General features: G+C 44.5%; 1 protein-coding gene across 1 annotated transcript; it reads right to left on the bottom strand.

Annotated features, from left to right (window-relative positions):
- Positions 1 to 1,582: 1,582 nt before the first annotated feature.
- Positions 1,583 to 5,703, bottom strand: ucn1.S (urocortin 1 S homeolog). Its single transcript, XM_018266085.2, has 2 exons — positions 5,323 to 5,703; positions 1,583 to 3,103 (listed from the first exon to the last, which is right to left on the bottom strand). The coding sequence occupies exons 1-2, from the start codon at positions 5,436 to 5,438 to the stop codon at positions 2,611 to 2,613; spliced, it is 609 nt and encodes a 202-aa protein (XP_018121574.2). The 5' UTR covers positions 5,439 to 5,703; the 3' UTR covers positions 1,583 to 2,610.
- Positions 5,704 to 21,335: the final 15,632 nt, after the last annotated feature.

The raw sequence follows: 21,335 nt of genomic DNA, 5'->3' as shown, positions 1-21,335 counted from the left end.
CTCATGTAGGAACGAAGAAGAAGAATTGAGGGAAGAGTTAAAGCTGAGCTGTGCCAATATATATATATATATATATATATATATATATACAACGTGGCACAACATTAGGGCACATACTAACAGCAATGGCAAAATCAGCCTAAATCTAGCCTTTGCCCCTATATACACCAAGCTCATCTATACCCCAACATGTTTCTAGCTCTGTATAATGCTGGGGGCACACGCCACCATTTAACCCTGTACTAACACTATACTGTATGTGGTGCGGGTATCAGTGCCAGTCTGTTTAGGGAGAGGAGGCAGAAAAGCACAGCAAATAAAGGTCTTTTCCTTTACTTTCCCTGATGGATTCTAGGGGTATGGGTGCCTGCTACACCATGGGAAGCTCAATAGGTACAGTTGGGTCCAACCTTTTAGGGCAGTGACAAGCTCAATAGGTGCAGTCGGGTCCAACCTTCTAGGGCAGTGACAAGCTCAATAGGTACAGTCGGGTCCAACCTTTTAGGGCAGTGACAAGCTCAATAGGTGCAGTCAGGTCCAACCTTCTAGGGCAGTGACAAGCTCAATAGGTACAGTTGGGTCCAACCTTCTAGGGCAGTGACAAGCTCAATAGGTACAGTCGGGTCCTACCTTCTAGGGCAGTGACAAGCTCAATAGGTACAGTCAGGTCCAACCTTCTAGGGCAGTGACAAGCTCAATAGGTACAGTCGGGTCCAACCTTCTAGGGCAGTGACAAGCTCAATAGGTACAGTCGGGTCCAACCTTTTAGGGCAGTGACAAGCTCAATAGGTGCAGTCAGGTCCAACCTTCTAGGGCAGTGAGAAGCTCAATAGGTACAGTCGGGTCCAACCTTCTAGGGCAGTGACAAGCTCAATAGGTACAGTCGGGTCCAACCTTCTAGGGCAGTGACAACTCAATAGGTACAGTTGGGTCCAACCTTCTAGGGCAGTGAGAAGCTCAATAGGTACAGTCGGGTCCTACCTTCTAGGGCAGTGACAAGCTCAATAGGTACAGTTGGGTCCAACCTTCTAGGGCAGTGAGAAGCTCAATAGGTACAGTCGGGTCCTACCTTCTAGGGCAGTGACAATCTCAATAGGTACAGTTGGGTCCAACCTTCTAGGGCAGTGACAAGCTCAATAGGTACAGTTGGGTCCAACCTTCTAGGGCAGTGACAAGCTCAATAGGTACAGTTGGGTCCAACCTTCTAGGGCAGTGACAAGCTCAATAGGTACAGTTGGGTCCAACCTTCTAGGGCAGTGACAAGCTCAATAGGTACAGTTGGGTCCTACCTTCTAGGGCAGTGACAAGCTCAATAGGTACAGTTGGGTCCAACCTTCTAGGGCAGTGACAAGCTTAATAGGTACAGTTGGGTCCAACCTTCTAGGGCAGTGACAAGCTCAATAGGTGCAGTCGGGTCCTACCTACGAGGACAGTGATAGGTCAGTGCACTTAGTCCTTTTGTTTAGGCCCCATGTATGGGAATATTGAGAACAATATTGAATATTGTCAATACTGAGAGGAAATAACAAGGCCTGAGTTTTGGCAGAACATTTCAGGGGCAACATGATGAATAAATGACATCCATTTGCCAGAAGATGTGAAACATCATTATATTCATCTTTATTTGACTCTAAACTAGGCAGCGACTTACTGTCAAAACAAGGGACACAATAAAGGTGCATGTGCTTATAGCTGGCATTATCACACGGGCACAGACAGACATTGTTGCCTTTACCATTGGCAACACCTGTCTCCAACAACAATGCATCTTGTGATAGAGAGACCCACTATGGGCATCATCCTACATGGCATGTGGTTGAGTAAAGCAAGGGACTTTGGGAAACTATGCAGACCACTCACTGGTGGATATGTGTCCTTTAGAGATCATATTATTGGCTTTGGCACTGTCACTAATTTCACGGAAAATGCTGAAGTATTCCTAGTTTCCCAATTTTAGTAACCTAACAACTACTCACAGCCAATCAGACCTAATATATCTAGTAGATTAATGAGATACTCAATAAGATGAGAAGGCCAACAAGCCTCAAATAACAGAACCACTGGGTCTACCTATTTGTAATTTTGCCTGGAGGAAATGTCCTCAGAAAGATGGAGGAAAGATCTAAAGAAGAATGGATCTACAGAAAAGCGAGAAAAGAGGTCCTTGGGAGGACTAAGAAGAGGTTGAAGATGGTCTTAGGAAGACGGGAGAGGGGGTCTAAAGATTATGAAGACAAGATCCTAAGACTGGTGGGGGTGATGGGACATATGTCTTAAAAAAGATAAATGATAACTTTTAGGGAGGTTGGAGGACAAGTCCTCAGGAAAATTAAGGCCTGGTCCCAAGGAGAATGAAGTAAAGGCCTTAAGGCAAATTAAAGCTCCACTTTTAGCAACATACAATTTGTAACATGTACAACAAATATTTACACCTTGTCAAACCTTCCCCTCCTTCTTGCTCCCATGAGTTCATTGACTGATTCACAGACCACCACACTCCCATGTGCACACAAGTCTCAGCTGTGCTAGAAATGAGGCTGTCCCATGTTTGGAGGAAAAGCAAGAGAGGGAGCTTTGGCTCAGTAACTCTGTCCATGGTTCTTTTGGAGGTCACTTCCCCACATTGTCAAAAATAATTCGATTCTGTTCAGCCTGGTTCTTCTGATTTTGGGTTTTGGCAATCTCTATCATCTGCCTGAGAATATGGAATGTCAGGTCTATGGAGATAGGAGGGTCTTCTCTCTTTAAACGATCAGAAAATTCTTCTAAAAAGCCTTTGGCAAAATCATCTGGGATGCCCTCCTGGAATGCAGTTTGTATCACATTGAAAGCAGAAACTAAATCCTGACGTCCTGTGGAGAGGGAACTTTTGCTGAGCCTAAGCTGAACATGAGGGTCTCCTCTTTCCATCTCTCTTTGATTTTTTTCCTTTAGGAAGTACAAGAGTGCATGTGCGTTTTCATCACCTAACAGCCCATTTAACCCAAGCTGGTGGCCATCAAAAATTCTGTCAAAGGGTCGAGCTCCTGTGTAAGCCGTGAGGATCAAATAACAAGTCAGCAGTGTCAACAATGCAGTCTTCATGGTATATGTTCCTGGTGGCCTGGTGAGAGTAACCGAGACATGAGGGGGGAAAGAGATTTGAGAAAACATTCTTTTCAAAATAATGGGAATTTTTGAGGCTTGAGGTAGAGAACATAGATATGGAAACATATAACTTTGCAGGGTGAATGTAGGTGGGAGACATCAAAAGATAAGATCTAGACTCCTAGCGCTTCAATATACATAATTACTGATGAGTTTTGTAAAGGACTGGGGTGGGTGAAATGAAACAATGAGGTCTGAGTCCTTTTGGCTATTGAGAAATTTTGGAAGGAGCAGAGATAGGTGGAATGAAATGAGAAGATATCATCACATACAGTTATTAGGGACCTCAGGAAGGGACAGAGATGAGTAAGATGGATGAAAATGTCCAAACCTTTGATTCTTCAGCATATCTGGTTTCTGAGGGTTTTTGGAAGGGAGTGGAATGATTGGTTCTTCAGAAAATGTCTGAGCTTGTAGTTCTTTGACAGAGTTATTAAGGCTTTTTGCAAGGAACAGAGATTGGTGAGATGAAATGAGGAGATATGAGCCTTGGGTTCTTCAACATAAAGATTAGTGGTCTTTGGGACAGAGATGGGTAAGATGGATGAAAATGTCTGAGCCTTTGGTTCTTCAGCATAAATAGTTACTGAGGGTCTTTTGGAAGGGAGCAGAATGAGTGAGATGAAAGGAGGAGCTGTGAGCTTGTGGTTCTTCAGAAGATGTCTGAGCTTGTGGTTCATTGACATATAGCGTTATTAAGGCTCTTTGGAAAGGGCAAAGATGGGTGAGATTAAATGAGGAGATATGAGCCTTCGGTTCTTCACCATAAAGAGTTATTAGTGGCATTTGGAAGGGACAGAGATGGGTAACATAGATGAAGATGTCTGAGACTTTGCTTCTTCATTATATATGGTTATTGAGGGTCTGAAAAAGATGGAGATGTGAAAGATGAAATGAGGAGATCTGAACGTTCTGTTCTTTATCTCACATTATGCAGTATACAAACAGGTCCATACAGGTAGTTCTTGCTTTGATTCAGGGTAGGAATGAGGGTTGTTAGGCAAACACATGGGGGAACAGATGAAGCATTAAAGGAAAAACTCCTTTTTGACATGAGCTCAGTCATTTGGGTTATGTGCATAATGGAGCATTAACTCCTGCAGCCGGAAATAAATAAATATATATACTCATACCTACCTGATATCACAGATTGAAAGGAAACCATGATAATCACTGAGACCAGTTCCCTACCCCCCAATGTTAGAGAAGCTCCCCCAAACGTTGTTCCATTGTAAAGTGAATTCCCTTTGCTTTACACAGTGGCTGGGGCACAGGTTCCTTGGAAGTTGAAGGGTAAATCTTGATGTCCTGTGTTTATTTTTCCAACCTCAGTATCTATATCAGTTGCACTCGTCTGAACTTTGTCCAGCACACAAGGAGTTAAAGTGTCTGGGTAACCCCCCCACCACCACAGAATTGCCCAGAATGTCTAGAATTGGGGCTGAACTGCCTATAATATAAGTATCTGCTGCAGGGATGAGCAACCAGTTGTACTACAACTCCCAGCATCCAAAGCAAAGTTCAGCTCAACAGTAACAGGTGGAGTAACAGGTGGAGTAACAGGTGGAGTAACAGGTGGGATGCCCCCCTTCTCTATGATTAACCCCTCAGTAGCTGCTTTGAGAGAGAATATGCCGGCGGGGCAGCTGCTATAACTCACAATCATTTCCTAATAGGACAAATGGGAGTTTTGGAAACAGCCCCAGTGACTCAGTGTGTCCCCTGCCAAAGGCATGCTGGGAAATCTGTACTGCGGAGGCTGCAACAGCACCCAGACCAGGGGGAGATGGGCATAATCCCCTCCCCCACAAACAAAACATGTGGGGGAAACAGAATGAAACCAGACACCTTGTAGCCCAAAATAATGCTGCACCCTACATTGACATATGCCCCCCCGTAATGCCCCTGCTATTCTGAGCCCTGACCCCCTGCTTGTAAAGCTGCCCCCCAATAGTGCTCCTGCTATTCTGAGCTCTGACCCCCTGCTTGTAAAGCTGCCCCCCCAATAGTGCCCCTGCTATTCTGAGCCCTGACCCCCTGCTTGTAAAGCTGCCCCCCCCAATAGTGCCCCTGCTATTCTGAGCCCTGACCCCCTGCTTGTAAAGCTGCCCCCCAATAGTGCTCCCAGGTGTGGGGGATATGAGAGAAGAAAAGTAGAGAAGGAGTATCACTTACGTGGAATAAAGAGCAGAGAGGAGGAGGAGGCAGAGGAGAGTCCAGTGATGAAGATTCTGCTGAGGCTGAAGGCTTATATACCCCACACACAGGTGAGATGACGTCAGTAGCACCATCCCCTGGGCAGGGGAATTAGCAGCCAGAAATTGGGAGGAGATGATGTCACACTCACTTACTGTGACCTCAATGAATCACAGAGCCCCTCCCCTTACCAATAGAAGGGTTAAATTCACACAGTGTCCCTGCTCTGTCCCCTCACTACAGAATAAATGAACTGATGTCTCTGCCCAGAACTGTTGTACCTGATGGGAGGGGCACCAACTGACTCTCTCCCTCTCTCTCTCTCTGTCCCTTTAATTCTATTTTACTCTCTCTCTTTCCCTTTTGTCCCATCAACTCTATTTTTCTCTCTCTTTGTACTTAACTCTAGTTCTCTCTCAGTCCCTTTAATTCTTTCTCTCTCTGTCCCTTTAACTTAATTTCTCTCTCTCTTTAACTCTCTTTCTCCTTTCTGTTCCCTTAACTCCATCTCTCTCTCTCTCTCTCTCTCTCTCTCTCTCTCTCTCTCTCTCTCTCTCTCTCTCTCTCTCTCTCTTCTCTCTCTCCCCCTCCCTCCCTCCCTATAACTCTAGTTCTCTCTTTGTGTCCCTTTTAATTCTTTCTCTATCTGTCCCTTTAGCTCTATTTCTCTCTCTTCTGTCTCTCTCCATTTTCAATCTCTCTCTTTAATTTCTTCTGTTTCTTTCCCTATTTCTCTCTCTTACTCTCCCTTTAACTTTTCTTGTGTCCCACTAACTCTCTTTAACCCTCTGCTTTCTGTCAAATCAAATCAAATGAGCTTTATTGGCAGGAACATATACATGAAGCATTGCCAAAGCAGGTAGAGGGGTGAAATGGGTTGGGTTAGGGGGGAAGTTATTGGGAATTGGGGAAAGTGGGGTCTCTCTCAGTCTATGACAGTCTCTTATATATTGTGCAGCTATTGTTACTGTCAGTGTCTCTTCTTCCAGTAGGAAGTGGAGTTTCCTCTCTTTGTCAATTACAGGCAGAACTTACACCTATTTGTCAATTACAGGCAGAACTTACACCTATGTGTCAATTACAGGCAGAACTTACACCTATGTGTCAATTACAGTCAATTACAGGCAGAATTTACGCCTATTTGTCAATTACAGGCAGAACTTACACCTATGTGTCAATAACAGGCAGAACTTACACCTATTTGTCAATTACAGGCAGAATTTACACCTATTTGTCAATTACAGGCAGAGCTTACACCTATGTGTCAATTACAGGCAGAGCTTACACCTATTTGTCAATTACAGGCAGAACTTACACCTATGTGTCAATAACAGGCAGAACTTACACCTATTTGTCAATTACAGGCAGAATTTACACCTATTTGTCAATTACAGGCAGAACTTACACCTATGTGTCAATAACAGGCAGAACTTACACCTATTTGTCAATTACAGGCAGAATTTACACCTATTTGTCAATTACAGGCAGAGCTTACACCTATTTGTCAATTACAGACAGAACTTACACCTATTTGTCAATTACAGGCAGAACTTACACCTATTTGTCAATAACAGGCAGAACTTACACCTATTTGTCATTTACAGGCAGAACTTACACCTATTTGTCAATAACAGGCAGAACTTACACCTATTTGTCAATTACAGGCAGAACTTACACCTTACCCAGCATGCAGGAACTATATAACAATGCATTGCGATGTGATGTTCCTTTCCTTATTGAAATCACATGTGCAGGGAATTGTGGGGTTTGGAGGATGCAGGCTGAGGACAGATGCTGTTGATACAAAGTAACAGTAGTCAGACAGCTCAGCAAAGTAGTCAGACAGATCAGCAGGAGAGCAGGGGGCTGGGCTTAGGGAACTGTCAGAAACCATTAAAAATCCTGACAAGTCTGCAAATTTGCAATATTCATCAATTAAAAAAGTTGCTTGAAATTATGATTACTTTTCAAAAAGTAATGTTTGTGTGGAGTTCCCCTTTAAAGGCAGCTGTTAGAATTGATACAATTATATTCCCCAAAGATCCTACTGAGAAATGGACCAACTAATGGATCAACTAAATGTAACAAATTGTAACATACTTCAGAAGCTCCTGGATCACTGAGCTGCCAGACTGAAACACTAGAGAAAAGGACATTCAGCTTTAAACTCCAATTTTAGGAAAACTGTAAAAAAAAAAATGAAAGTAATAAATAATAATAAATAATGGAAAGTAATTGTAAAACGTCTTTATTTCTGGGAAACAATCTGACAACAACTGAACTGATGAAAAAGTGGAAGATGAAAACCCCTATAAAATACAAGACATCTGACGTTGTGGTACAATATCACTGGATAGAGGTAAGTCTCTGTGTCACAATATGTCTGTATAATACAAAGAGGGGAAGAGGTCAACCTATGGGTAACAATAGGAGGATAGAAGTAGAGGTATATACAAAAGGAGGGATAGAAGTAGAGTATGATACAATAGGAGGGGATAGAAGTAGAAGTGTATGATACAATAGGAGGGGATAGAAGTAGAAGTGTATGATACAATAGGAGGGGATAGAAGTAGAAGTGTATGATACAATAGGAGGGGATAGAAGTAGAAGTGTATGATACAATAGGAGGGGATAGAAGTAGAAGTGTATGATACAATAGGAGGGATAGAAGTAGAAGTGTAATGATACAATAGGTAGGGGATAGAAGTAGACAGTCGTATGATACAATAGGAGGGGATAGAAGTAGGAAAGTGTATGAATACAATAGGAGGGGAATAGAAGTAGAAGTGTATGATACAATAGGAGGGGATAGAAGTAAGAAGTGTATGGATACAATAAGGAGGGGATAGAAGTAGAAGTGTATGATACAATAGGAGGGGATAGAAGTAGAAGTGGTATGATACAATAGGAGGGGAAGAAGTAGAAGTGTATGATACAATAGGAGGGGATAGAAGTAGAAGTGTATGATACCAATAGGAGAAGGAAGTAGAAAAGGGATAAGAAGTGTATGAATAGCAATAGGAGGGGATACGACAGTAGAAGTGTATGATACAATAGGAGGGGATAGAAAGTAGAAAGTGTATGATACAATAGGAGGGGATAGGAGTAGAAGTGTATGAAATACAGGATAGAGAGTGAAAAGGAGGGGATAGAAGTAGAGGTATATGAATACAAAGGAGGGGATAGAAGTAGAAGTGTATGATACAATAGGAGGGATAGAAGTAGAAGTGTAGATACAATAGGAGGGATAGAAGTAGAAGTGTTATGATACATATGAAGGGGAATAGAGAGTAGACAGTGTATGATACAATAGGAGGGGATAGAAGTAGACGTGTAATGATACAATAGGAGGGGATAGGAAGTTAGAGAGTGTATGTGAGAATAGCAATAGGAGGGGATAGAAGTAGAGGTATGATGCAATAGGAAAGGGGATAGAAGTAAGACTGTATGATACAATAGTAGGGGACAGAAGTAGGTAAGTGTATCGTCATAACAATAGGAGGGATAAGGAGGTAGAAGTGTATGAGATACAAAATAGGCTAGGGGCTAGGAAAGCTAAGACGGGGTATGATAAACAAGAGGTAAGAGGACCGAGGACGAGAAGTAAATGTGAGAGGTGACGCAGATACGAGGGAGGATGTATCGCCTTGAGTAGAGGTAGTGAATGAATACCAATAGGGAGGGGGATAAAAGTGTAGAAGTGTGAGGGTGATAATAGGAGAGGGGTGGTTAAGAAAGTAGAATGTATTGATACAGATACGAGGGGGAACGAAAGCTAGAAGCTGTATGAGATACATGATAGGAGGGAATAGAAGAAGGATGACCTGTAATTAATAGCCAATCTAAGAGGCTAGAGGGGTAAGGATAGTAGATATAGTGTATGATACAATGAGGAAGGGGGTATAGAGAGTTAGCAGTAGTTGTATTGATAACATAGCGAGTATATAGAAGTAGAAGTGTATGATACAATAGAGGGATAGAATCAAACTGTATGATACATAGGAGGGGATAGAATAGAAGTGTATGATACAATGGAGGGGAATAAGAAGTAGAAGTGTTGATACAATAGGGAGGAGGATAGCATAGTATAGAATCGGTAATGATACATATGGAGAGGATATTTGCTGAAGAAGGTAGTAACTGTATGATAAATAAAAAAATAAAACTATCAGGAGGAAGGACCTGATGTGCTATGGGCGTATGAAGTGAATTATCTGGGCTTGAGTCCAACGCATAGCAGCAGAGTATCTATGGATAGATCTGGGCGTCGTCTAGATTGCGGTTGCCAGATGTAACTGGGCTGTAGGATGCGCTAATGAAGATCGATCCGCTAACCTATACAGATATGAGTGACGTCGGGGCAGCTCACAATGGAGGTGACTGTTTTAGCAGTACAAGCTAGGTGTTATCATAAAGACTGTGCGGCCGTGAGATAGAACTATAGTGTCTCAGAGACGGTTTTGAAACTTCAAGGAAGAATATCGGCCAACCCTGCTTCGTGGTTAGGTGTTACTGGGGGCAGGAGAGGTTTCAGCAACATATCCGCGCCAAGGGGTTGGAGTGGGCATCAACAGAGTTATTGAGAACTACAGGGAAGCTCACGCTTGGTTGGAGCGGATACTGGTCTATAGTAATTGTAGGCACATTCCGAGCGCGCGCATAGGGCGTACTATAGCTACATATACAGGCGGCATGGTGGCCTGGGACGGTACAGTATTGTCTGGAAGATTTCTTATGTTATGAAGCCCAACGAGCCACTCTAACTTGCGCAGTTACAGCGAGAGTTGCCCCGGTGGGTTTGGCCTATGTCGTGGTCATAATATGACGTAGGCTTTATTATGTGGCTGAATTGGTGGGACATAGAGAGAATTATACCCAGCGCTGTGGCCATCTCATCTACTCGAGACTCGGACTCCCATCACATCGCCGCCACGTGCGAGCTAATGTTACATATTGGCAGCCGTATTTAGGTACAGCTGCACTTGTGGTTGGGTACGTTGCATGGTTGCTCTCACCGAGGATTAGTCGTATTGCATGAGTCTCTCAGTGAATAACAATCTATGTGACCCACCACCCGGCGCTTGCTCACACAAAAGGGCCAATGGTATCGACGTAGAGGAGGCGGTCGGATAGCCGGTTTGCGGTGGTTCGCTGAGATGTGACCATAAGTCATGGCAACGGGCCAGGAATCAGCCAATTAGCCCACTGTCCCATCTACAAGTCACTGATGGAATGAGAACGACAAGTCACTGAGCAACTCCCACCAGCCAATCACACAGGGGTTAAATACCCACAGACACACAGGGGTTAAATACCCACCGACATACAGGGGTTAAATACCCACAGACACACAGGGGTTAAATACCCACAGACACACAGGGGTTAAATACCCACCGACACACAGGGGTTAAATACCCACAGACACACAGGGGTTAAATACTCACAGACATACAGGGGTTAAATACCCACAGACACACAGGGGTTAAATATCCACCGACACACAGGGGTTAAATACCCACAGACACACAGGGGTTAAATAGTGAAGATTTTGGGCAAGAGGGCCCAGGGGTTTCAGGAGGAGTTCCAGGTTCAGGCAGTGCCCACACTGGATATGACACAGATGCCCATTAGATCACACAGTGGCATTAGTTCCAGTGGCTCAGGGAGAGTCTCTGCTTCTCAGGAAGAACAAACACAAACTTCTCATTAGTGACAGAGAGGGATTCCCAGCAGCTCCTGGATGTGACTTTAATTCCACAATAAGGGGTTAATTAGTGTCACACCTGAGCACCTCCACGTCCCCCTTGTGCCAACCCAGTGCCCCCAGCCCAACACCCATCTCTCACCAACACTGGCTCCCACCTACTGCTCTGTCTCTTCTCATATCCAGCAAAGCCCCCCAGTCTGCCCCCATATCCCCCCCTCTCTACAGTCTGCCCCCATATCCCCCAAAGTATTTTCCCCATATCCCTCCTCTCTCTATAGACTGCTCACCATATCCCTCCTCTCTCTATAAACTGCTCCCCATATCCCCCCCTCTCTATAAACTGCTCCCCATATCCCCTCCTCTCTAGGGATGTAGCGAACGTCGGAAAAAAAGTTCGCGAACATATTCGCGAACTTGCGCAAAAATGCGAGCGGTTCGCGAACGGTTCGCGAACCCCATAGACTTCAATGGGAAGGCGAACTTTAACATCTAGAAAAGACATTTCTGGCCAGAAAAATGATTTTAAAGTTGTTTAAAGGGTGCAACGACCTGGACAGTGGCATGCCAGAGGGGGATCAAGGGCAAAAATGTATCTGAAAAATCTGCCTGTGTGTGCTTGGAAGAGATAGTGTAGGGGGAGAGCTGTTAGTGATTTCAGGGACAGATGATAGTAAGTTTGCTGGCTAGTAATCTGCTTGATACTGCTCTGTATTGGAGGGACAGAAGTCTGCAGGGATTTGAGGGACATTTTAGCTTAGGTAGCTTTGCTGGCTAGTAATCTACTGTTCTCTTTAAACAACTGCCATACGTTGACCTTGTAGGCATTGTTTGCCCAGTTTTTTTGGACGCAGCCACTGAAGCACAGTTGCCATAAAAAATATGCCATATAAATGCTGAAAATAGTAATTTTTCGCCATACGTTGACCTTGTAGACATTGTTTGCCCAGTTTTTTTGGTTGCAGCCACTGAAGCACAGTTGCCAGAAAAAATATGCCATATAAATGCTGAAAATAGTCATTTTTTGCCATACGTTGACCTTGTAGGCATTGTTTGCCCAGTTTTTTTGGGTCGCAGCCACTGAAGCACAGTTGCCAGAAAAAATATGCCATATAAATGCTGAAAATAGTAATTTTTTGCCATATACGTTGAGTCAACGTATGGCAAAAAATGACTATTTTCAGCATTTATATGGCATATTTTTTCTGGCCTCTGTGCTTCAGTGGCTGCGGCCAAAAAAAACTGGGCAAACAATGCCTACAAGGTCAACGTATACACTACAACAGCGGTGGATACGGATTACGTAAAATATATTATGGCTGCTTGAAAAAAGTGACTCCGGTGTTTTTTCTGGAGACGGTAATATTATGGATATTTAGACAGAATGTGAACAAGGTCACACAGCTAGATGGCGGGTTGAAGAAAACAGTGTGCAAATAATGCCTACAGGGCAAATAATGCCTAAAAGGTCAACTTATACACTACTACAGCGGTAGTAAAATAAAAAAAGTAAAATAAAAAAAAATGAATATTAAAAAAAAAAATTAAAGTTGGTGCTGCTGAACTACTAGGAGCAGCAGATTAGCACACCAGTCCCACTCCCCAACACTGCTAGACTAATAGCACTGGGCTCTTATAGTAGTAGTAGTAGTAGTAGTAAAACAACAAAAAAATAAATAAAAGCAGTCCTTACAAGGACTACTGTTATTGCAGCAGTCAGCAGATGAGATCAGAAGCAGGACAGCTGCCCACTGCAGCTACATACAGAGCACTGCAGTAGAAGGTAGATTACTAGCCAGCAAAGCTACCTAAGCTTAAATGTCCCTCAAACCCCTGCAGACTTCTGTCCCTCCAATAACAGAGCAGTATCAAAACGATTACTAGCCAGCAAACTTTCAACTGTCCCTGAAATCACTAACAGGCAGCAGCTCTCTCCCTACACTATCTCTTCAGCACACACAGGCAGAGTGAAAAAACGCTGCAGGGCTTCGGTTTTATAGGGAAGGGGAGTGGTCCAGGGGAGAGCTTCCTGATTGGCTGCCATGTACCTGCTGGTCTGGGTGAGAGGGCAAAAAAAAGCGCCAACAATGGCGAACCCAAAATGGCGAACGCTCGCGCGACGTTCGCCAACTTCCGGCGAGCGCGAACACCCGATGTTCGCGCGAACAAGTTCGCCGGCGAACAGTTCGCGACATCTCTACTCCTCTCTATAAACTGCTCCCCATATTCCTCCTCTCTCTATAGACTGCTCCCCATATCCCTCCTCTCTCTATAGACTGCTCCCCATATCCCTCCTTTCTCTATAAACTGCTCCCCATATCCCTCCTCTCTCTATAGACTGCTCCCCATATCCCTCCTCTCTCTATACTGCTCCCCATATCCCTCCTCCTCTATAACGCTCCCCATATCCTCCTCTCTCTATAGACTGCTCCCCATATCCCTCCTCTCTCTATAACTGCTACCCCATATCCCCCCTCTCTCTATAATCTAATATCCCTCCTTTCTCTCTATAAATGCTCCCATATCCTCCTCTCCTCTATTAGACCTGCTCCCCCATATCCCTCCTCTCTCTTCTAAAACTGCTCCCATAATCTTCTATATAGAACTGCTCCCCATATCCCTCTCTGTCTCTCTAAAGACTGCTCCCCAATCTCCCTCCTCTCTCTAGTAATAACTAGGCTCCCCATATCCGACCTCCTCTCATACGTCTGGCTCCCCAATATCCCTCCTCTCTCTATAAAACTGCTTCCCATATTCTCCTCTCTCTATAAACTGCTTCCCCATATCCCTCCTACCTCCTCTAGTAAACTGGTGCTCCCTCATATCCCTCCCTCTCTCATAAACTTTGCTCCCCATACTCCCTCCTCTCTCTATACTCTATATCCCCTCCTCTCTATAGTCTGCTCCCATATCCTCCTCTCTATAACTGCTCCCCATATCCCTCCTCCATCATATAACTGCTCCCCATATCCCCTCTGTATTACAAAAACTTGCTCCCCATTTCCCTCCTCTCTCCCCTAGCTTTTCTCCCCATGAACTCCTCCTACCGTCTCTCGTCCTCTGCTGTCAAGTGAGAGGGGTGAGTGGAGTTTGGGGGTCAGGGAAGCAGACAGGATTCTGGGGATCCAGAGAGTGAGGTCAGTAAGCTCAATGGTACCAGAATCAAATCCACATCTTAGAGGCTGAAAATCAAGATAAAAGAGAAGGTATATGATGTGGCCCAGAGGGGCCCAGACTGGACTGACAAGGGGCCACATTTATACAAAGCCTTTATTGCAATTAGGGAGGAGGTAGGAGATCCCAGGAGCTATTGTGATTGGACTGGAGGGATCACATGGATCTCTGATCCGAAAATTGTTCAATCTCTACATTGAAAGCACTAAGTGTCCCTCTTTTTGCTGGACCCTCACAACCATCATCTCGAGGAATTGGGTTTCCCAGGTCAGGTTGGAAATTTCCAGATTATATGTGAGTGACTACCTGCAGACAACTCTGCTACCTGAATAAAAATTCTTATTATATAAGGTGCTGGCCATAACCCAACCTGACCTGTGATGTTACACTAGAGACCATGGAAGGACCGAGCAGTGGTCCCTATAACCCACCCCCACATGTGTGCTCAGACCCAACCTCCCCATGTCCCATATAAACCGCAAGCACCTTCCCATGCCAGCAGAATATATGAAACCCAACCCCATGTGCCCCTATAAACCCAACCCCCATGTGCCCAATAGATACCCAACCCCATGGTGCCCTGTATCCCGCAACCCCCATGTGCCGCTCTAAATAACAGCAACGCCCCATATAAACCAACCCTGAGGACGCGGGTCATTGTGCAACCCTATAAACCAAACCCGTCCATTCCCATTAGAAAGACACATAGTTGCGGATCCGGCTCAGAAACCCAAGCCCATGTGCCCCTATAAACCCAACCCCGCCTGTCATATGGACTCTTCTTCATGACTGTTAAACCATACCTCTAGCCACATATAAACCAATTCCCCAGTGTTCCTATAAAGAGCCATTCACCCTATAGAACCCCATCCCCCATGTACCCCTAGATAAACCTCAACCCCCATGTGCCATACATTATGACCACCGACATCTACATTTCGCGCTCCAGTTAAACCCAACGCAGATCCCGTCCCGCCATGTTTTTATTGCCCATTATCCATTGTCCAACCCCCTGGCCCCATATAACCCAAACCCAGTCCCATATAAACCCAACCGCCATCCCCTATAAACCCAACTCCCCCAGGGTGGCCCATTAACCCAACCCCCATGTGCCCCCTAAACCTCAACGCCCCCATTGTGCCCTATAAACTCCAAACCACATGTCCATATAACCCCAAAACCACATGTGCCCTTAGTAGAACCCAACCCACCTTAGTGTCCCATGAATACCACAGCCCCCATGTGCCCCTGATATAACCCACCACCCCATCTTGCCCGATACTAAACCCAAACCCCCTATGAACCGATATAAACCAACCCCCATTTTGGCGCCATATAAATCTGCAACCCCCCACGATGTGCCCCTATTAACCAACCCCCATGTGCCCCATAAACCCAACCCCATACCCCCCCCCCCGCCCCCGCCCTATGCACCAGCCCCCCCCGCCCCACCCATTAGTGCCCCTATAACCCAACCCCCATTGGCCCTTATAAACCAACCCCATGTGCCCTATTAACCCAACCCATCGCAGTGTGCACCTAAAATCCAATCCTATACAAACCCAACCGCCTCATGTGCCCATATAACCCAACCCCTGCCCCTAATAACCCACCCATGTTGCCCATCAAATACCAACCCCCAGTAGATAAAAACAACCCGCCATTTGAACCCAACCAGTACGGAACCCCAGAATATAATGGTGTGCCCTCCATGGATGCCCAATATAAACCCCCTCCCAGGGGTCCCTATAAACCAATCCATCATTGGGCGATTAGGACCTCCTATATAACCCAATACCACCATGTGCCCGGGCTACAGTAAGTAATGGTCCTGTGTATAAGGAGCCTCTGGGGGTTGGGTGGCCCCCCTGCACCTGTGGTAGAACGGGATGAAGTAGAAGTTGGAACCTGCAGGGCCACCAGATCAGTAGGAAAGAATGAGCGGCGGGTGAGGAGAGTGGGAACAGACGGAGGGCTGGGGAGGAGCAGGGAGGGTAAATATAAGTTGAGTGGGGCAGAAAGTAAAAGTCAGGACACAAATGTGGGGGAGAATAAGCAGTGGGGGGTACAGAATATTAGGGCACATATTGGGGTGCACTCACACAATGTCACACACACAGGGGGCAGAACTCACATAATAATTGGGTATCAGGGCTGGTTAATCCTGCAGTGAAAATAAATGGCAGTTATGCCTGACAGTCACTCAGAGCATCAAAGGACAAGCAAACCCTCCAAGCTGAAGATGGAATTAGTGTTAGAAATGGGTGTGATGGAAAGATGAATTACCCTCTGACAGTTAATAATTATTCTGTTGTAAATGAGTATCTAGAGCTCAAACTCCCAAAAACCCCAAATTGTAATGTCAGGTGCTGTACTGGGAGGCCCACGCCTGCCTCAGGCCCATAATCACCAGCAGTGAGTTGTAGTTGTACAAAATCAATTTATTTAGCCCAAAAACATACAAAAAGGGCAACATTTCAGGTCCTTAAGACTCTTAAGGCCAAGGATTGATAAATGGTCTTAAGGACATGAAATTTTTGTATGTTTTTGGGCTAAATAAATTGATTTTGTAGAACTACAACTCACACGGATTGCTCCTGGGGATTAGTTTTAGTTACTAATCATATATCTGAAGGTTGGGGGGGTAGATAAATAGCAGGGGCGCCAATAAATGATCCGGTCCAGCCTCACGGAGAATCTGCCCAACTCGGATTTCTCACTGAAACAAGATCAGCTCCCAACCCCCTCCCCTGACTCCAGTTCCCATGATGCCCTGTGATTAACTGTAGGCGAATCAGAGAAGTGTGCAAAGCATTGTGGGAATTAAAGTCTGGGCTGCAGCAAAGCTGAGTATGGCTATTCTGTGCCAATGGCAGATGCAGTCAGAACCAGCAGTGCACAGAACACACACATATATATATATATATATATATATATACTGTATATACAATGTAAGTGTTTCACTATATATTTGGCCTTACTTGTCCCCATATAAAGAGATGCCATTGCACATTTCTATGGTAATACAACTCCCCGCAGCCCTGTTGTGATGTCGCACACAAGCAGCCGGCGGATCCCCCAGTGTTTGCTCGTCTAATGGTTTCTGGTGACCCCCATTTGTTCTATTTAATGTTTCCATGTTCAAAGGCAGAGATTGTGACGTCACCAGCGCAACTCCCTGCTCACCCCGCACCCTCTCTCTTTACTCACTGATCTTCCTCCCAAATTAAATGTCTAAATGCAGCCGCACCCTGACCCAAATATCACAGGGGAATTCCTCAATGTATGGGGGGGATCTCTGCTCCCCGCTCACAATATGCCCCTCCGTGTCCCCCTCTTGCCTCCAATTACATTCAAACAAGCAGACGCCCGGCCTGGAACAACCAAAGGGATTGTGGGTAAGTTTAGAGAAAGGATATTAACCCTCTCCCTGCCACTTCCCTGGGTTCAACTCATGGGCCTGAATATACTGTGGGTTTGTCTATAGAGTCACTTTATGGGAATGTGGGACTGGAGGGCTCAGGGGGCCCCAATATCATTTCTATTTTCATTGTATTTCGGAGTCAACTGAACTTGGTTCTTCCAAAAATCAGTGGTTTTCTGGGGTCACCCACACCCACAACTGCTGGAGACGTCAGGTCCCCATAGACACAAAGATTTGTCTTTGGTGAACGACCGATTTTAGTGCGGCCCGACCAATGCGTCAAATTATCGGGAATCGAACGATCAAACTTCTTACGATTTTTCGTCTGACATTGGTCAGAAAATTGATCGACCGGTTCCAAAATTTCCATCGGTCCCAGTGAAATCTATGGGCCAATTGTTTGCAGGCAGCTCCCCTGGGTTTCCTTGGCTTTAATTAGACAACTTAATTAGACAACTTAATTAGACAACTTCACTTGAAATGGTCTTTTTAGTTGATGGACAAATTGTACAATTAAACGATCGTTTTAAGACAATCTTGGTCTCACGATACCGAAAAGATCTTTTAGAAATCTTTACATCTATGGGCAGCTTTAGAGGGAAGGGCAGATTTGGGAGGATTCCTAGTTTGCTGGATTTACTCCTTCATCACAATCTGTGACTTCCAAATAAACATGTGGCATTAGGGGGTCCCCATAGAGTGTGGAACTTGCCCATTTTAGTTTCCCTCAGATCTGCTCCCCAGAGAGGCCATTCAGTGCCCCGGGAATGGACAAGAAACAGCCGAGGAAACAAGAAGTAAACGCGCCCTGCGGAGAGAATTTACTCACTGACATACTGTAACATATACAAGTGCCGAGTATCATCCATTCATATGATCACAAGGGACTGTTAAGGGTGTGTGAGACTCTGTATGTATTTCCATCTAGTGGAAGGGGGACTCTGCATGCGCATCTATGTAACAGAAGGGGGGACACAAAGGTCACTACGTTCAGCTCCTGCAGATGAGCCATCACGTGAGACAGTAATCAGGAAGGCAAAGATAGGAAATGAGGAGTGTATTGTGGCAGAGGCCTAGACTAACTCCAAAAAGTTTTTTAAGTATATTAATAGTAAAAAGATGCAGGTTGAGAGTGTTGCTCCATTAAATAATGGTACCAGTATGGTTGTAACAGATACAGAAAAGGCAAATGTGTTAAATCAGTTCTTTTCTTCAGTGTATACAATAGAGGAGTGTGAGTTCCCAGGCTCACTTTATAACTGCACTAATGGCTCAGCTCAATCTAGTCAGTGGCTGACTCAGGATATGATTCATAAAGCTTTAATACAAATTAATGTAAACAAGGCTCCAGGGCCTGATGGCATACACCCCCGGGTTCTACGAGAGCTTAGTTCAGTTTTAGCCTCCTATTTCTCCTTTCTTAGATTCACTTTCATCTGGTATGGTGCCTATGGATTGGAGAAAAGCTGATGTTATTTAAAATTATTACAATCTCAGCCTGGCAATTATAGGCCAGTAAATCTGACATTTGTGGTGGGCAAATTATTTGAAGGCTTGTTAAGGGATCACATTCAAGTGAATGTCATTATGAGCAACAATCAGCATGGCTTTATGAAGGATAGGTCATGTCAGACTAATTTGATTGCTTTTTATGATGAGGTAAGTAAGATGCTGGACAGTGGGGGGGGGGCAGTAGATCTATTTGGATTTTGCCAAAGCGTTTGATACTGTGCCCCACAAACGACTGCTTTCTAAACTAAGGTCTGTTGGGCTTAATGAAGTCGTTTGCACATGGATAGGAAACTGGCTACAGGATCGGGTACAGAGGGTGGTTGTTAATGGGACATTCTCTACTTGGAGTAAGGTTCTTAGATAGGTACAAGGAAGGGTCGGATGCTTTATTCACCAGTAGCTCCTCCCAGCAGACAGGAGGGAGCCAATGAGATTAGAGGAGGGAAAGGGCTGTTACAGGGAGAGCTGGGAAGTGAATCAGTGGTACAGGCAGATACATTAGATAGGTACAAGGAAGGTAAGTAGTGATGTCATCAGTTATAAACGGTGAGTAGTGATGTCATCAGTTATAAACGGTGAGTAGTGATGTCATCAGTTATAAACGGTGAGTAGTGATGTCATCAGTTATAAATGGTGAGTAGTGATGTCATCAGATATAAACGGAGAGTAGTGATGTCATCAGTTATAAACGGTGAGTAGTGATGTCATCAGATATAAACGGAGAGTAGTGCTGTCATCAGTTATAAACGGTGAGTAGTGATGTCATCAGGTATAAACGGTGAGTAGTGATGTCACCAGTTATAAACGGTAAGTAGTGATGTCATCAGTTATAAACGGTGAGTAGTGATGTCATCAGTTATAAACGGTGAGTAGTGATGTCATCAGTTATAAACGGTGAGTAGTGATGTCATCAGTTATAAATGGTGAGTAGTGATGTCATCAGATATAAACGGAGAGTAGTGATGTCATCAGTTATAAACGGTGAGTAGTGATGTCATCAGTTATAAACGGTAAGTAGTGATGTCATCAGTTATAAACGGTGAGTAGTGATGTCATTTCTGTCACACGACTTGTGTATTATAATAAATAAAGTACCCATGTTGCAAAATATGAGTAATCTAGTAGTTCCATGACCTATAAAAACACTAGACCTTCGGCCTTGTATGGTCATGGAACTTATAATATCCTTATAATTTACAAAAGGGGCTACTTTATTCCAGGATTAGTGGCGCTACCATCGCCCGTATGCACTTGTGCTTTACTGCTCCGTGGGAATCTGAAGGGGAATGTTTGAATCACACGTGGCAGATCTAAGCAACTTATTCTACAATTACCGACGGCCTTTTAGCTAAAGTGATCCCACCATTAAAGCCGCACAACACCCCTGAAGTGAAGCAGTGTGCGGATTGTCCCGACATTTGTTGTGCCATGTCGATAAGTCGTTCAGTCGATCGGCTGCCGATAATATCTCTGTGTGTATTTCTGATCTTACGAGATCAGTGGGAGACTGTCAGCAGCTTTGTCAGACATAACTATCGTACGATTACTGTCAGGGGCAGAACATCGGCTGTTCTTTTACTACTTTATTTCATCTGATGGTTAATGGCAGGTCAGGAGATCTGTACATCTATGGGAAGCTTTATAGATACGTCACGTTATCAATGAGACTGGATTTATTTATTATTCCCCTTCAGGATCACTGGACGGGCACCAGACGAGTAGTTTAGGGGGGTATCGATTTGCTCCTCGTTCAGTTACTCATGTTGTTGCTATTGCTCAGCATTAGAAGGTGGAGGAATGATAAATACAGTTGGTGGCATCTAGTATTTTCCCATAACCGTTGCTAACAGAGCCATGCGGATATACATGCCATTCTCAGCCTGCCGGAAATAAGCTGCCCGGGGGTCGGAATCCACTTCAAAACTGGAAATCATAAAGATGATGTGAATTAAATAAGCGGAAGGGAGAGCAATAATGACCAGACATAATGACTGGAAGTCTAAATGTGTTATGAGTATCACTAGAACAACAACTAGGCCGAGTAACTAGTGAGAAGGTCCTTAGATATTCTAGTAAAATGGGGCCTGAAGACAATGAAATGGAACTGGGTAACTATTGGGGCTCAGGGAAAGAAACACACATATTAATTCATTATAATTCAATAAAAAGTCCTACCTG

Source organism: Xenopus laevis, chromosome 5S, assembly GCF_017654675.1.
Source record: "Xenopus laevis strain J_2021 chromosome 5S, Xenopus_laevis_v10.1, whole genome shotgun sequence".
Taxonomy (NCBI): Eukaryota; Metazoa; Chordata; class Amphibia; order Anura; family Pipidae; genus Xenopus; species Xenopus laevis.
Note: the sequence above shows the minus strand (reverse complement) of the source record. Positions and strands in the feature narration are given on the sequence as shown.

What these genes read in the sequence shown, in the direction of transcription:
- ucn1.S (XM_018266085.2), bottom strand. Translation starts at nt 5,438, where the DNA reads ATGGTGCTACTGACGTCATCTCACCTGTGTGTGGGGTATATAAGCCTT. An exon ending in CTCTCTGCTCTTTATTCCAC is followed by an intron (nt 3,104 to 5,322) that starts GTAAGTGATACT and finishes TACTCTCACCAG; the next exon opens with GCCACCAGGAACATATACCA.